General features: G+C 43.6%; 1 protein-coding gene across 1 annotated transcript in view; it reads left to right on the top strand.

Moving 5' to 3' along the window:
* Window positions 1-18,497, top strand: part of COLEC12 (collectin subfamily member 12) — a 143,392-nt gene that overhangs the window by 122,294 nt on the left and 2,601 nt on the right. Inside the window, exons 6-8 of the mRNA XM_084849749.1 lie at window positions 6,587-7,039; window positions 10,192-10,328; window positions 12,422-12,531. Of these exons, the coding sequence (XP_084705875.1) occupies window positions 6,587-7,039; window positions 10,192-10,328; window positions 12,422-12,531 (700 nt within the window). The remainder of the gene's footprint in view (window positions 1-6,586; window positions 7,040-10,191; window positions 10,329-12,421; window positions 12,532-18,497) is intronic.

Raw genomic sequence — 18,497 nt, 5'->3', positions numbered from 1 at the left:
ACTGAGGCCAAAGAAGCTGAGGTTGATTGGTTCTATGAAGACCTACAACACCTTCTAGAACTAACACTAAAAAAAGATGTCCTTTTCATCATAGGGGATTGGAATGCTAAAGTAGGAAGTCGAGAAATAACCGGGATAACAGGCAAGCATGGCCTTGGTGTACAAAATGAAGCAGGACAAAGGCTAATAGAGTTTTACCAAGAGAACACGCTGATCATAACAAACACTCTTTTCCAATAGCACAAGAGGCGACTCTACACATGGACATCACCAGATGGTCAATATCAAAATCAGATTGATTATGTACTTCGCAGCCAAAGATGGAGAAGCTCTATACAGTCAGTAAAAACTAGACCTGGAGCTGACAGTGGCTCAAATCATGAGCTTCTTATTGCAAAATTCCGGCTTAAGTTGAAGAACGTAGGGAAAACCACTAACCATTCAGGTATGACCTAAAACATATCCCTTATGAATATACAGTGGAGGTGAGGAATAGATTTAAGGAATTAGACCTGATAGACAGAGTACCTGAGGAACTATGGATGGAGGTCCATAACATAGTTCAGGAGGCAGCAACTCAATCCATCCCCAAGAAAAAGAAATACAAGAAAGCAAAGTGGCTGTCTGATGAGGCTTTACAAGTAGCTGAGGAAAGAACGGAAGCAAAAATCAAGGGAGAAAGGGGAAGAGATATCCAACTGAATGCAGATTTCCAGAGAATAGCAAGGAGAGACAAGAAGGCTTTCTTAAATGAACAATGCAAAGAAATCGAGGAAAACAATAGAATGGGAAAGACTAGAGATCTTTTTAAGAAAATCGGAGATATCAAGGGAACATTTTGTGCAAAGATGGGCATGATAAAGGACAAAGAAGGCAGGGACCTAACAGAAGCAGATGAGATTAAGAAGAGGTGGAAAGAATACACAGAAGAACAGACGGTGACTGTAACCATGAAATTAAAAGACGCTTGCTCCTTGGGAGGAAAGCTATGGCAAACCTAGACAGCATAGTAAGAAGCAAAGACATCACCTTGCCGACAAAGGTTCGTATCATCAAAGCTATGGTTTTCCAGTAGTAACGTATGGCTGTGAGAGCTGGACTATAAGGAAGGCTGAGTGCTGAAGAATTGATGCTTTCGAACTGTGGTGCTGGAGAAGACTCTTATGAGTCCCCTGGACTGCAAGGAGGTCAAATCAGTCCATCCCAAAGGAAATCAACCCTGACTGCTCATTGGAAGGACAGATACTGAAGCTGAAGCTCCAATATTTTGGCCACCAAATGTGAAGCGAAAACTCCCTGGAAAAGACCCTGATGCTGGGAAAGATCGAAGGCAAAAGGAGAAGGGGAAGGCAGAGGATGAGATGGCTAGATAGCATCACCAATGCAATGAATATGAACTTGAGCACACTCCAGGAGAGAGCGGAGGACAGGAAGGCCTGGCGTGCTATGGTCCATGGGGTCACGAAGAGTCGGACACGACTTAACGACTGGACAACAACAACAAAAATCAGCTAAAACCTCCTCAGTCAGTTGAATGTCCTACAGTGGAACTTAAAAATGTTGGAGAATGTATAATATCAAGAAACATTCACACACATACCAAAAATAATAATAATCATTCCAGATGAAATGGGGTTTCTGTTGTTAGGGAAAGGTGAATAGCACTAAATGCACATAGTGACCTTGTTCACACATAACACCAACCCATGGTTTATTTAACCTATGGTTAACCCATGGTTTGTTGCCCTACCCTGTCTAGCAGATGATCAAACAAACTGTGGTTTGTTTTCTCAATCCCTGTGTTGTTTGTTTCCCTTCTCCTTTGCCTGCTTCCGTCCCTGTATCCCAAATGCCTTTGTGGTGCTATAGTACTGGCATGTAGAGCGATTCAGAGTTATTTTTAAACCACTCTTGCCCCTCACCTCTGTAGCCTGATGAAACAACCCATGAACAACCCACAATTCTGGGTTCACATGTAATGCCAACTCATGGTTTAAACAACCCAAAGTTTACAACCCAACAACAAACCAGTTTTATTTACTATATTTATATCCCACCTTTTTTCCTCTTGCAAAGAACACAAGGCAGCTTACATGTTCCTCCTCCTCTCCATTTTATCCTGGTTTGCACAGTCAAACAACCCATGGTTAACAAATCATGTTTGGGAGCGAATGAGCATGCTGGTCCCCGCCCACTCACCTGTTTCCTCTTTCCTAAACAACCCAGGTTGTTAGTTTGTTGTTGGATTAAACTCTGGGTTCAGAATTAATGATAACGAGAGAGTTCCTGGGTTGTTTAGGACAGGGGAAGCAATGAGCATGTGAGAGGCAGTGTTACATGCAAACTGCGTTCATGGGTTCTCTTTCCAGGTTGTTCATGGTTAGAGCAGCTTGATTCACACAACACAACAACCCAGAATTCAACAACTCATACCATGGGCTAGCATTATGTGTGAATATTCTGCATTATTTTAAATATAGTAAAAGAAAAAGGATCTAGTACTGGAGCAACACCAGCAGAAAAAAAGACAGGATATGGGAAATTACTGAATGTTTGTCTGAACAGGCATAAAGGATATTATCCAAATGCTAGTATCTATTTATTTTTATAATTAATTTTTTATCATGATGTTTCAGCAAAACGAAACCATAAAGAGGGAAACATGTCGCTATATAGATTTGAATATATCAGTTTCAAATCAATACATGCATATGAAATGTGTGTGTGTGAAAATACAGCTTTCTAAGAATTATACATAAACTTCAACAAAGGCAGACCAAATATCCATATAAGTATCCATTGGAAAAAGGGATGGACGAAAGGGACTTACCTTGTCCAGCAGCTTGCTTCGCGGTGGGGGGGAGGCGCTTCGGTTCTCCCCCCGAAGTTCAGGCGAGGGGAGGAGGCGCCCCGCCTCGCCCAGCCGAAATTCAGGCCGGGGGGGGAGGCGCCCCATCCCTCGCCGGCGAAATTCAGGCCGGGGAGGAGCGCCCCGTCTCCCCGGCCGCGAAAAAAAAGTAAAAACAAAACAAAACACACACCCCCGTGATAGGCTACATAACGATTTGCATAGCATATCACGGCTAGATTTCCAAAGTCAGCCGTGATAGTCTACGTAAATCGTCACGTAGCCTATCACGGGTGACTTTGGGGCCAAAAAAAAAAAGTGCGTACGCAAATGGCGGCGCCCCATGGGCGCCGCCATTTGTGTTCCTTATTTCCCTTATAGCGTTCCCTTATTTTTGCCATAGTCTACGTAAATCTTTACGTAGACTACCCCTGTCCAAATAAGGAACGCAAATGGAACGCATAAGGAACACATTTGCATATGTGCTTTTTTTTTCCCCAAAGTCATCCGTGATAGGCTACGTGACGATTTACGTAGCCTATCATGGCTGACTTTGGAAATCTAGCCGTGATAGGCTACATAAATCATCATGTAGCCTATCACGGGTGTGTGTTGTTTTTTTTTACTGTCCTTTTTTATTTTGTAATGGCGGCGGCAGTGGCCGGTTGGGAGACCGGCTGCCGCCCCCGCCGAACCGCCGCCGAACCGCCGCCGAGAGGGACATTCGCCGAAGGTATGTCCCATCCCGGGGGGGGCGGGGGGCCGGCGGAGAATTTCCCCAACACTTTTGGGGGGCCGAATGCGTCGGCACTCGGCCTCCCGAAGATTCGTGGAGAAATTCTCCGCCATCCCTAATTGGAAGTGGTGTCTATATACCATCCGTTCATATGTTGAAAGTGTTGTTAAGTCCTCAGTCCATTGAATTATTGGAGGTGAGCATTTATCCTTCCAATGTTGTACTGTCAGGTTTTTTTTGGCTGCCAAAAGGGTGCAGAGAATGCATTTGCACTGACTGTGCATTAGCTTCCAGGAAGCAGGTAGATAATTTAAGAGAACATGTACATCAATAAATATTAAAGAGTTTTCCAGTGCAAAGTTTATCCATATAATATCCTCCTCCCTAAAAGTGGCAACTATTGGGTATTGCCAAAACATATGATTAAAAGAAGTCTTAGCTGTGTTACACCTCCAGCCATTAGCCGACTTAGACAAACCCTTAGACAAAAAGACACTGTGGCATCCAATAGATGCAGAACAAGAGTTTTTGCTGAATAAGACATAACCAGAGATCCATAGATGCTTCAGATACAGTCGCTAGTGGCAATCTATTGACTAGGTAAAATGGGACAGTCCAGTTCCCTATTTCATTCCTGCTTAAGACCCTGTGTATCGTACGTATTCACCAATAGTAAGTATTTATAAACATGGATCGGTCATCGATATAACTGATCAGCCTCAATAAGTGTTTCCAATAGCGAAGGAGACTCTGAAATTGTAAAAGCAGCAGGGACCAACCTAGATTCTAAGAGATGTTGCAACTGCAAGTATTGCCATTCAGCTGTAGCTGGAAAATCATATTTAGCACGCAAAGCTGAGAATGTAAAAAACTCATGAGCAAACACTAGTTGGTTTAAGGTAAAAATCAGCTTACCCATCCAAGTCCGCCACAAAGACATTTTCTTACCAATTTTTTAATCTAGATTTCCCAATAGAGTCTATTTACCATGAAAAAATTGATCAAAATGTAATTGACATGACATTATACACCACATGTCTCTAACAGCTATAACTGGGAGGAACTCTATGCATTTTAATGTGCCAAGGACCTAATGCCATCCATTTAGCGAGAGAATCCAGACAGGAAGATTCCAAAACTGACCAAGGTGGAAAATCTAAGTGGAAAAGATCAAGATTTAGTACAGGTCAACAAATAGGCCCAATGAAGCAAGATGCAGAAAGCCAAACCCACCTTCTTTAATTGGAAGTTGTTAATATGACTGCTATACTAATCTCCATATTAAATGCGATAAACTAGCACCAGTTGGTATGGGATGCAAGATGGTGTGTAGACTGCACAAACTATTTGTGGTAGATTCTGATACACAAACCTGTACCTTGAATTTGTTGATTCAAGCATTTCAAAGTGTAATATAAAATGTGGATGAATCCACTCATATCTCTTCTATCAATTAATATGGACCAATCTTTGCTGTTTCCAGCCTCATGTTACCTAACCCAACTAAGCTAATTGTGCAATTATTCCATAGATAGACCTGTAAACATTGAACCAAGCAAACAAATATGTCTGAAAGACATGGGATGAATCTTGATATTCTAGCATTAGCCTTTTTTGCTCTGAGCTTCTAAGCAATGGAGCCAGTGCATAAGTAACACTGAAGTTACTAGGGTTCTATGAACCCTAGTGAAAAGGTCAGGAATGGGCCATGAGATTGTGCTGTGATTCCCACCCACCCCACTCAGCCCTCCGCACACCCTCAAAATCTGCTCTGGAGGACTGGAAACCCCCCGGAGCAAATTTTCAGATGGCACGGAGGGCTGCAGGGGGAAGGAGAAAAGGAAAATGTCCTGCCATGTTAGTGTGACATTGAACAACCCATGGATTTTAGCATTTCTCTTTCACGATCCTTGGCAATCTGTTTTTTATACTGTCTTCCTTGATACTCTACAGATAGTAGTCTCATTCCTTTTGAGACCTTGAATTATGAGATTATATACTTTCATCTTCTCCTCCTCCTCCTCCCCTGGCCTGGTTGTTTGTGTATGTGTGTGCGTGTGCACGCACGCACGCATGTGTCAAGCAGTATCTTTATTAGGACCAACCTAATATGCACAAAATTGCAGGCAAGCTTTCAAGATCTCCAGATCTCTTCATCAGGCAGGTGAAGACAAAATGAAGAGACTTGAAGATCTTGAAAGCTTGCCCACAATTTTATGCATACTTGGCTTGTCCTAATAAAGGTATTGCCTGACCATGGAATTTGGAGTGTGCGTGTGTGTGTTTCAATGACTGATACCGTGGTAGCTAATCAGATTTCCTTGTGTTTAACCAGAAGTTGGAATGAATTGAAAAAGGCTAATAGTCATGATGGCTATATATTATATCCGGTATCAGAGGCAGTATATCTCTGAATACCAGCTGCTAGGGAATACGAGCAGTAGGGTGCTTGAGTGTGATGCAGTGGTTGGAGTGTTGGACTGGGACTCTGGAGACCTGGGTTCTAGTCCCCATGAAGTTCACTGGATGACTTTGGGGCAGTCACTGACTTTCAGCCTAACCTACCTCACAGGGTTGCTGTAAGGATAAAATGGAGAGGAGGATGCTGCCTTGGGCTCCTTTTACAAAAGTGTAAATAAGAGAATTATCTCAGATAAGCATATCTAGATTCTCCAGTGTGTTGAGAACCACCTCAAAAGCAAATGTGGGCAACTCTGATCATGCAAAGAAGCACCAATCATCTAGTTTTTAAAATCATCTTACGTTCCAAATTTAGTTTCCCAGTAGCTTCTTCTGTTATAAAGGCAACAAATACAAACTAAATTTCCCAGAGTTCTTTGGGGGAAACCATCACATTTTAAAATAATGATAAAAACATGGTTTAAACCACTACTGCAAATATATCCTTACCTACTGTGATACATTGCATTTCCATTATTTGAACTATATTAAACTAACCTCATTATCATTCTAACCTTCCCTGCATGTTCAAATTATTTTAGGCCCTCCAGGTCCAAGAGGTTCCAAAGGTGACAGAGGACCCCAAGGCCCTAGTGGTCTCACTGGGACCAAAGGACAAAAAGGAGAAAAGGGTGACCCAGGACCACCAGGACCTCAAGGTGAAAAGGGACCAACTGGACCGATCGGACCACCGGGTGAAAAAGGTGGGAAAGGTTCCAGAGGTTCACCTGGATCCAAAGGACAGAGAGGTTCAACTGGGAAGACTGGCCCGCCAGGATCGAGTGGAGAGCCAGGATTACCTGGACCACCTGGCAAAGATGGCCCTGCAGGCCCACAAGGCCCACCTGGACCTCAAGGTCTGCAAGGCAGGGTTGGTGAGCCAGGACTGCCTGGTGCTCGTGGCTTGCCTGGCGTACCTGGACTGCCTGGTCTACAGGGACCACCTGGGCCATCGGGTCCAGAAATACCCATGGCACTTCAAAGTGAGGCTAATGGTAAGCTCATATACTCTCCTATCAATCTGTCTTCATGCCTCCCTAGTATATTGTTTGGTGTTATAATGAGTATCATATTGGACTGTACTAAAAGTGAGTACCTGTTGCAGTGTATACCTGGATCCTAACATAAGTGTACCTGTTCAAGGCTCCAGCCAGCTCAATAATCATTAACATCTCCTTTGATATAGGAAAAAGGGGGAAAATATAAAGAGGGATAAAAAGGGATTTAACACTTCCATTTCAAATATATACATTAATATAGGCAGTCCATATACCTAATAAGCATCCATGCGATGGTGGTAGGAGGTGGTCTCAAATGTGGCAAGAGCAGTGAGATCTTAATCCATTGAATAATAGGTGGTGGGTGTTTTTCCTTCCAAGCGTGGGGTATAAGCCTCTTTGTAAGTGTAAGGGCTCTCAGAACCCACTTTTGCTGTCCAGTCTGTTAATCCCCACATCACAGGGATGTAATTTAAAAGCATGTGTACATCCACTATTATCACAGATTTTTCAAGAAAAAAATATATATGAGTAATAACTTCCAGCCAAAAAGAAACCATTATAGGACATGTCCACATCATATGCCTCAATGAGGCATTGCCCTCATTATATCATCAGCATTTAGCTGAGCTAATCTGCTTCTTCTCAACAGCCCTCTGTGGTGTCCAGTATACACGAAACATCAGTTTTTGTTGATCAGTCTCAGTTTTAAATCTAGAGAAATAGTACATATGAAAGCTAAGGCAACCTTCCATTGATTAGACTGTACAGAGCATTCCAACTCCTCATCTATTAAACTGACCTAATTAACATCTACTTTACTACATTCCAAAAGACTTTTATAAACTGCTATTGCAGGCTTAGCTTTCTGTAGGGAACCACTTCATTCCTCCAACAGTGCAAGAAGTGCTGAAACAATCATCGCTGATGGTCAGAATATAGACTCCAACAAATATAGCCAACTAGCACTAGATAGTAAATGGTGTCTATTCCACAATACTGAAAATGGTAACAATTCATCATCCAAACCTATTAACTGATCCAAAGTATAAATTCCATTATCAGCCCAACTCCTCTTCATAAAAGGTTGTCTTTCTATTTTCAAAACTGGATTCTCCCATTTATTTAGCATGAGAATATGGATTAAACTGTGTAAGGCCCCAGGCCTGAACCAAGCTATTTGTAGTTTTAGAGAGGTTTAGATGATTCATAGCACTCTCTAACTTTAGTTCAGAAGGCTGCTGTTTTCCCTAACGGGCTTCTTGATTTACCAGGATGAGTCCAAGAGTGACAGGGCACATTCCATACTAATGAGTGGAGTGTCTTATCAGGATGGGCCTAGGAAGTGAAGCTTGTTTGCCTTAAAGCTGCAAGTGTCTGTGCTGGGAACCAAGCATGGCTAGTCTATGCTGGGAATGTATGCTAGATGGTGCTTGCTAGTGTCATGCTCCCTCACTGCTAACATGTATGGTATAAGACCCATTTTATCCCATGGCTCTGGATTCAGAGAAGCTGTCTGATCCAGCCATTGGGTACACCTGTGTGCTGATTGTCTCCTTGTAAGTAAACCTGGATCTGATTTTTCGCTATCTTGGCACCTCTAAATTAAGAGTTTGACGCCCACGGCTGGGGCAATACAAACTGCAGCTGATGAACTGAGCAAGTGGAAGCTAATCGTAGTCCTTGAGAGAACACATTCTATAGTCTAGGGACACAGGAGAAAGTCTTTTCACGCATGCCTGACAAATTGGTCTCTGTGGGTAATGGTGCTCTTGAAAGGGCCTCTCTTGCAGATCTCAGTACTAGGGATGTCGCAAGAGTCCAGGAAGGGGGTGGAGTCCAGCGGATTCCCCCGCCCCCGCACCCTCCAGACCTGCTCATTGAACTTCCGTTCTCACCCAGATCTGCTTGTTGAGCAACCCTGCGCCTGATGAGCTGCTTCAGTAGCTACCCAGTCCTTAAGCGAGCCACCATTTTGCATAAAAATGGTGGCTCAGGGATTTCCAAGAATCTAATGTTGCATAAACGGTGGCCGTAAAGCAGCCATTTACTCAACACTACAGGCAAGGAGCGACTCCTGTCTCTGCTGCCTATTAAGCCTTCATAGTCCCCTTCCTTGCAAGGAAGGAGCCCATGAAGGCTTGACAGGTGGCACAGGCAGGAGTCCCATGCCTCGTTTTCCCCTCCTGAGAATGAAGGGTTGGTGGGCGACTTACAAGGAAGGCAGTGTGAAGCCTTGACAGATGGCAGAGGCAGGAGTCACTCCTTGCCTGTAATGTTGAGTAATGGCCCCTTTCCAGCCACGATTTATGCAACATTAGATTCCCAGAAATCCCTAAGCCACCATTTTTACACAAAATGGCTGCTTGTTTAGGGACCAGGTGGCCCTGTGGCACTTGCTGAGCCATCCAGGGGCTTGTGTGGCTTGGCGAGCACCCAGTGAAACCAGGGGAGTCCATCCATCCCCACTTGGTACTCGGGCAGATTCGTAGCAAGACAGGCAGTCCTTAAATATCCAGGTCATAAGCCATTTAGAGTTTTAAAGGTTAAAACTAACACCTTGGATTGTGCCCAGAGAGCAATTGGCTATCAGTGCAGGTCTTCTGGGATAGATGTAATGTGGTCCTGATACCATGCACCAGTCAGCAGCCTAACTGCTGTATTTTGCACCAACTGAAGCTTCCGGATGCTCTTCAGGGGTAGCACCACATTCAGCACATTGTATTAGTCTAAACATGATGTAACCAAGGCATAGATATCTGTTGCCAAGTCAGATCGATTTAGGAAGGGTCACAACTGGTGCACCAAGTGCAATTATTCAAACACACTCCTTGCTACAGCCATCACCTAAAGATCCAGGGACACCATAGGATCAAGGAGCACTCCCAAGGTACAGATTCTTCAAGGGGAACACAACCCCTTCTAGAAAAGGTTGAATACCAGTCCCTGAGTCAGGCTTTCTACTGACCAACAACAGCTCCATCTTGTCTAGTCAGGTTATTTGTGGAGACTCCGTTTTTTCATTAGCTCACTGGTACACCTGATGAAGCGGACTATAGCTCATGAAAGCTTATTCCATAATACATTTGTTAGTCTTCAAAATGCCACAAGACCCTATATTGGTTTAACAATACCGTTTCATGTTTCAGGTTGTCCTGTTTACTGGAAGAATTTCACAAACAACTGCTACTATTTTTCATCGGAAAGAGCCATTTTTGAAGACGCAAGGCTTTTCTGCGAAGAGAAATCATCACATTTAGTGTTCATCAATAGTAAAGAGGAGCAGGTACAGGACCACATCTCACATTCTGACAATGTGGAACTTCCTCAGCAACATAGATATCAAACCATTGGCAGGCAGGGGTTGTGGGGAGGCCAGGTAGTTTCAGTTTCTCCACAGTTTAGTTCAAAAGTCAGTAAGGACCTTATCTGCATAGAATAGCAATATAGGAAATACTGCAAGGGTGTGGAACCTCAGTCAAATCCAGCTCACCTGGGGTCCCAGTCTGGCCCTCTAGGCCACTCCTCCTTCCCCTGGCCCCACCTCTTTCCTCCAACCACCAATCCTTTGGTGGTTTCCTGGTTTTATCATAGTTTTGTCCCCATTCTAAAAGGTTGAAATGTCTCTCCTAAGGCTTAATTTCTGGCAGTAAGAGCTTTAAGGTAAAATATGCTGGTATTTTTGGCCACACCCATTTTGCCTTTAGTCCTACCCACCTCTCTCTCTCTAGTATATAGATATATAAAAAGTGTGGAAAGACTGGAAGCCAATAGTGGGGCCACTGTGGGCTGGTTCATACTTGCATATTAATCAAGTAGTAACTTGTGGTTCAATCGGTGTGAGCTGTCACACATGCAAGTACAATTTATACATCACTTCTCATTACTTCAAATGCTGGGCTGGGAAATCAGATTAGATACATGTAAGAGGGAACCGATTCTATGAGGGAAAACTCAGAGAAGCAGTAATGGTGTGTTTGTACTAGTGATCTTGCCGAGACTCATATCTCCAGCCTCAGAAGTACAAGTCTTGAGGTTTCATAATGCTTGCCTCAAATATGACACAGAGTGTGATTAAATATGAAATAAGTATTATAATCCCTGAATTCTTTTTGCACTTGGATTTTAATATGAGCTGGAGAAGAATTCCCATCCTACCACCCAACCAATTTCCAGTGTTCGTGTTTAAAACTTTCTATACTGTCCTTCCTCACATCAGATTGAGGGCAGACTGTGGGATTATACAAATAAAAACACCTGGCCACCACTTACTGAGCTGGTGTTCTGGTGGCAGCAAGCAAGGGGGGAAAAAGAGGAAGACCTCTTCTTCCCTTCAATGGCAATGCAGCGTGCCATGCTACAAGTAGCCCCTGTGAAATGCAGTTTTTTGGGAAAACTACATTTTACATAGGCTACTTGTGGCTGGCAACCTTTGTGGCAACTCTCCAGCTGATGGGGGTGGGGGTTGGGGGGGAAGTCTGCCTTCCCTTTTTTTCATCCTGCTTGCCATGGCTTACTGCTGCCTCCAGAGCACCACTTCATTTCATTTATAACATTTCTCTACCGCCCAGTAGCTAAAGGTCTCTGGGTAGCTTACAGAGATTAAAAACCTGAAAAATACAGTATTGTGCATAACATAAAAACAGTTTGGCTACAAACATATAAACAGAGCAGACACACATATATCCAATCAATATCCCATGGCCTGATTTAAAAAACTATCACATGATGCCAAATGCCTGGGAGTAGAGGAAAGTCTTAACCTGGTGCCAAAAAGATAAAAATGTTGGTGCTTGGCAGGCATCACTGGGGAGTTGATTTCAAATTGGGGGACCACCAGCAAGAAGGCCCTCTCCCTTGTTGCCACCTTCCAAGCCTGCCTCAGAGGCAGCACCTGGAGAAGAGCCTTTGATGATGAGCTAACTTCCACTTGGAACTCCAGGTCAGTAAGTGGGGAGAGAGGGAAGGACATTTGGGGAATTTGTGGATGGCTAAGGAGAGGGAAGTTGGATAGTTGGGGATCAGCTCCTTTACACATGCATACTCATGCAGGGGGGGCGGGGGTCCCTTCTCAGCAAGTTCTATATGTTTCATTATACAGCCACTAGATGGTGCTGTGGTATAGCAGAATTGTACAGTTACACACAGCTGTTGTCGCGCTTCATAGAGGAAGCAGTGGATTATCCCTGTAAAGAAAAAAGCCGCAATAATGGTCACAAAGCATGGGAGATGCCCTGGAGGTTGATGATGTCGGGTAAAGCACCCACAAATTTCTGTGGGTGACCAATCAGGAGCGCACAATAAAAGCCTCATGTAGAGATGCCCTTTATCTATTTTGAGATGCAGAATAATGCAAACAGCACTTTCTTCTGTACACAGCAATGGCTAAAAAAGCAGGTTATTGCAAAAGGCAGCTTCTGGATTGGCCTCACAGACTCAGCAAAGGAAGATGAATGGCGATGGCTGGACGGAACCTTACCGGAATATATGTAAGTGCAGTTGTTGTTGTTGTTCAGTCGTTAAGTCATATCCGACCCTTCGTGACCCCATGGACCATAGCACGCCAGGCCTTCCTGTCCTCCGCTCTCTCCCGGAGTGTGCTCAAATTTATATTCATTGCATCGGTGATGCCATCTAGCCATCTCATCCTCTGCCTTCCCCTTCTCCTTTTGCCTTCGATCTTTCCCAGCATCAGGGTCTTTTCCAGGGAGTTTTCTCTTCGCATTAGGTGGCCAAAATATTTGAGCTTCAGCTTCAGTATCTGTCCTTCCAATAAGCAGTCAGGGTTGATTTCCTTTGGGATGGACTGATTTGACCTCCTTGCAGTCCAGGGGACTCATAAGAGTCTTCTCCAGCACCACAGTTCGAAAGCATCAATTCTTCAGCACTCAGCCTTCCTTATAGTCCAGCTCTCACAGCCATACGTTACCACTGGAAAACCATAGCTTTGATGATACAAACCTTTGTCGGCAAGGTGATGTCTTTGCTTCTTACTATGCTGTCTAGGTTTGCCATAGCTTTCCTCCCAAGGAGCAAGCGTCTTTTAATTTCATGGTTACAGTCACCGTCTGTTCTTCTGTGTATTCTTTCCACCTCTTCTTAATCTCATCTGCTTCTGTTAGGTCCCTGCCTTCTTTGTCCTTTATCATGCCCATCTTTGCACAAAACGTTCCCTTGACATCTCCGATTTTCTTGAAGAGACCTCTAGTCTTTCCCATTCTATTGTTTTCCACCATTTCTTTGCATTGTTCATTTAAGAAGGCCTTCTTGTCTCTCCTTGCTATTCTCTGGAAATCTGCATTCAGTTGGGTATATCCTCCCCTTTCTCCCTTGCTTTTCGCTTCCCTTCTTTCCTCAGCTACTTGTAAAGCCTCATCAGACAGCCACTTGGCTTTCTTGCATTTCTTTTTCTTGGGGATGGATTGAGTTGCTGCCTCCTGAACTATGTTATGGACCTCCATCCATAGTTCCTCAGGTACTCTGTCTATCAGGTCTAATTCCTTAAATCTATTCCTCACCTCCACTGTATATTCATAAGGGATATGTTTTAGGTCATACCTGAATGGTTAATGGTTTTCCCTACGTTCTTCAACTTAAGCCGGAATTTTGCAATAAGAAGCTCATGATTTGAGCCACTGTCAGCTCCAGGTCTAGTTTTTACTGACTGTATAGAGCTTCTCCATCTTTGGCTGCGAAGTACATAATCAATCTGATTTTGATATTGACCATCTGGTGATGTCCATGTGTAGAGTCGCCTCTTGTGCTGTTGGAAAAGAGTGTTTGTTATGATCAGCGTGTTCTCTTGGCAAAACTCTATTAGCCTTTTTCCTGCTTCATTTTGTACACCAAGGCCATGCTTGCCTGTTACCCCTGTGATTTCTCAACTTCCTACTTTAGCATTCCAATCCCCTATGATGAAAAGGACATCTTTTTTTAGTGTTAGTTCTAGAAGGTGTTGTAGGTCTTCATAGAACCGATCACCCTCAGCTTCTTCGGCATCAGTGGTTGGGGAATAGACTTGAATTACTGTGATGCTGAACGGTTTGCCTTGGATTCGTACTGAGATCATTCTATCGTTTTTGAGATTGTACCCCAGTACTGCTTCTCCCACCCTTTTAGTGACTACTCCATTTCTTCTAAGGGATTCTTTCCCACAGTAGTAGATATAGTGGTCACCTGAGTTAAATTCGCCCGTGCTTGTCCATTTTAGTTCGCTGATTCCCAAGATGTCGATGTTCAGTCTTGCCATCTCATGTTTGACCACCTCCAGCTTGCCTTGATTCATTGTTCTTACATTCCAGGTTCCTAAACAATATTGTTCTTTACAGCATTGGATTTTCTTTTCACCACTGAGTGTCCTTTCGTCTTTGGCCCAGCCGCTTCACTCTTTCTGGCGCTACTTGGAAATTCCCTCTGCTCTTCCCCAGTAGTATATTGGACACCTTCCGACCTGAGGGGCTCATCTTCCGGCGTCATCTCTTTTAGCCTTGTGATACGTTCCATGGGGTTTTCTTGGCAAGAATACTGGAGTGGGTTGCCATTTCCTTCTCCAGTGGACCACATTTTGTCAGAACTCTCCGCCATGACCTGTCTGTCTTGGGTGGCCCTGCACAGCATTGCTTATGGCTTCACTGAGTTATGCAAGCCCCTTCGCCACAACAAGGCAGTGATCCATGAAGGGGATGTAAGTGTAGGGAGGTTCCTAATTATCTGACTTCTGCTTCTGTTCTTGCTACTGACTATTTTATTAGTCAGCATATAGACATAATATTGCAGATGGGAAACCTTACAATGAAGTGATGTTTTATCAGGAAATACTATTGTCTTTGGCTCTTTTATACTCAGACTCCCTCTCCTTTGTATTCACAAGGCTGCATTTCCTTGCCAAAAAAGAAAACTGAATATCAAGTAAAGGAACCATAGAACCACATAGTTTGCCAGGATGTTTATTATAGAATTTTACTGCAATCTAGAGATGGAGAAATCACAGATTTTTTTTTCTTTTACTTGTTTTATATGTTTTTTTCTTAATTTGTAATACAACTGGCCATAAGGAGAAAGTCCACATTTGTTGACAGATAGCAGATAACATACCATAATTTTGGGAAGTTGGGACCCTCCCCACTTGTATCTGATGCAAGTCACTGCTGGAAAGCAAACTTTTCTCTCTTTTTTCATGGAAACTTACTAGAAACTCAGACTGAGCCAAGTTCCTTTGAACTGGAGTCAGGATGTACACCAGCCTCCTCCAGTCAGATTCCCTCCAGATGTGTTGGGCTACAACACCATGCTGGCTGGGAATGATGGGAGTTGCACTACAGCACATCTGGAAGGCACCAGGTTGGGGAGGGCTGGTGTACACTGTCCCTCTTAGGGTGAACCCTGGATCAAAAACACCAAGATCTACCATTTCCACTGAGTGGAATTATACCTGTTCCCTTTAGTCACTCAGTTTGTCTGCCATTTGGCACAAGAGCTTATGTTGAGATAATGTCACTTGCTAGATGGGCCAATTGTGTGTCACCCTGCTGTATTTAACTGAAGTCATCTTCCTAAAACAAGTATGTCCCAATATGATATAAAAGATCTGAAATCTCAGAAAAGAACTGGTGCTCGGTCTCTAAAGACCCATAACAGTGCTGTCATATGGGGGTCAGCAAAGGTGATATTTCTAAATTTAAATAATTCTCGGGCTTCTCGTCACCTCCTGAACCCCATTCTCCTGTCCAAATCCTACACTATATTAAAATACATTATTATTCTATTTGTCACTGGGCCCCTACCATGTCGGTGATTGGTACCATGTACCATATGTAGATGGAAAGACAGGATAAAACTATTTTAATTTACAAATAATAAATTTGCTGTGCTTAAGGCAAGCTCATGTCAGGAGGTCGCCCCTGCTGCCTTCTGAAATCCTCAGGTAGCCAGAATCAACACGCAGACAATAGGGCTCTTTTCCAAGGCTTTATTCCCATTCAACCTAATGACGTTTACAGATGCTAATTGCTTGATCGTAGGAGTGAGACCTAAGAGAGTTGCCTACTTGGGGTTCTAACCTTAGGAATCAGTTGATCTCCGTTTGGAGGAGAACGTGGGACTTATGAGCTAGAAGGAGAGAGTCCACCCCTTCCGCATGGGGCATCGGGGCACCACTGTTGCCATCGCACCAAGCGGGCTCAGCGCCACCTCTCAGCGCCCGCCATCTCGTGCTTGAGGGTGCACCGGTGCCTAGCATCCAAAAACTGCTGTTGCTCCGCCCTCTCCCTGCCAGGGTCACTATCACTCTCGGGAATGTGTACTGGGAGGGGCTGTCCCCCTGGCTGCTCCTCTGAAATGTGCGCGGGTTCTTCTCCCGCGGTTTCTAACTCTTCCTCAGAATCAGAACTGCTTTGGGGCTCTCTGGGCTCCGATCCAACCCTGACAGCTGAATTGCCATTATTTGTTTTGAGGGTCAGCGTAGGTAACAATAGTACAGGCAAAAGATCAATCTCCATCCCAAAAGCTCACGGTTCTGAAAATCTCCTAGTATATGGGGATAAGGGAGAGTAAACACTGAGGAAGTCAGAACATAAATTGTGTGTGTGTGTGTGAAAGAGAGAGATACATGCAGGCGTGCCTAGACACACACAAATGTACACATATACACTATAGAATAGGCAGAACAGAGATATGACAGGTGAAAACCAATATGTAGTTGATAACGAATGGGCTAATGTTGCTATTATAAGTACTAGGAAGAGCAAGAATAAGCTTGCCAAATATGTCTCAAAGATCGTGGGAAAACAACTAAGTATGATGATAGAGCCAAAAAGTAGAAGAAATCAAATTTAGTGGACAGCGTTCCGGAAATTGGACAAAAGAAGGAACTAGATGAGAAATCGCACCAGTCTGTGAATGAGGATGCACCTGCCAGCTTATAAAGTCTAGAACTGGAGCAGGTTGTGGAAGACAGGCAAAGTATTGCTAGATGGATGGATATATTTAAACACTACAGGTCTAAATTGGAAGGCACATTTACAGTGTAAAGGCTGTGGGAATCCTTCAAGGCATTAAGCTTTGGTGCTTCTTTGCCTTTAAAGCAGCATCGCTTGTCATAAGGAAGTCTTAAAAGATGAAGCACGGCTCCCTCATGCCATCTCCTTCAGCACTTCCAGAGCAGCACCTTTGATGGTCAAATGTTGGGCTGACATGGAGACATCTGGTGGGGGCCACAGAAGCAGACCAGGAGATCTTGGAGTTTGCTTACATATTGCATGAGAGGGAAGGAAGAGGATATGACTATACAGCCCAAGTCAGGCAAAATCCAAATATGAATGCTGCTTAAATATCATGGGTTTGAAACCTCACCTAACCAGCATTTACACTGACAGAAAGCCAGGGCTGCAGGGCTGCCTGCTCCTAATTTGTACTAAGCTGCAGAAAATTGAAGCTTCATTTTTAGTACAGTGAAATGGCCTATGAAGCATGCAGTGCAACATGCAGATGACAGAAGTATCCAAAGTCACTGTTTATCTTCTGAACTCTGAGAGGGTATGGCGGAGAGGATATGGTAGAGTCCATAGATTCCACACTGCCATTTCTTTTTGCCTCCTTTAAATCTAGAACAAACCTGTGGCCTTCTATGCAACAGCTTTTAACTTTCTCACTGTTTACCTTATATCGTGTTGTCCATGGACCTGTGTGACCTCAGTTACCTAAGCTGAATGTAATTCTTTATTTCTTGAAAGCTCTGTGCTTTCTCACAAGGTCACTTGGACTGTGTGAGATAAGCAAATATGTTCTTTAGTTGTGTTATGTTCTTTAGCTTACAGTGTTATGGCACCATTTCAGCCAGCAACCACAGACTTGTGCTTAACAACTTCTTTCTTCAGTAAAGATGAGCCTTTAGAGTCCTGAGGTTGGAAGCGCATTTCACTTATTAAATGAAAATAGTCAAGTGATTTTGAGCCCATCATGCAAAATTCTAAATTCCGTGCCAGCATACTCTACAAAGGCTAGCAATGCAATCCTATTCATGTCTACTCAAAAGTAAGTCCCATTGAGATCATTGGGTTTTACTCCTCAGAAACTGTTTATAGGATTGCAGCTATAACTTCAACCCTTAAGGACTTAAAAAAAAAATTCGGAATTCGCTGTTTGTCTCTAATCATATAAATTGCTAGGTAGATAATAGGAAGAGCCAGTGTAGTGTAGTGGTGAGAGTGACGGACTGGGAGCCGGGAGATCCGGGTTCTAGTCCCCACTTGGCCATGGAAGCTCACTGGGTGACTTTGGGCCAGTCACAGACTCTCAGCCCAACCTACCTCACAGGGTTGTTGTTGTGAGGATACAACGGAGAGGAGGAGGAGGATAATGTAAACGGCCTTGGGTTCCTTGCAAGAGGAAAAAAGGCGGGATATAAATGCAATAATAAATAAATAAATAAATAAATAAAATAGATAATATATCTTTC

Source organism: Heloderma suspectum, chromosome 4, assembly GCF_057233095.1.
Source record: "Heloderma suspectum isolate Gila_16-S chromosome 4, 16-S_ref, whole genome shotgun sequence".
In the NCBI taxonomy this organism is placed as follows: domain Eukaryota; kingdom Metazoa; phylum Chordata; class Lepidosauria; order Squamata; family Helodermatidae; genus Heloderma; species Heloderma suspectum.
The sequence above is the reverse complement of the archived record's forward strand: the minus strand, read 5'-3'. Positions and strand labels throughout refer to the sequence as shown.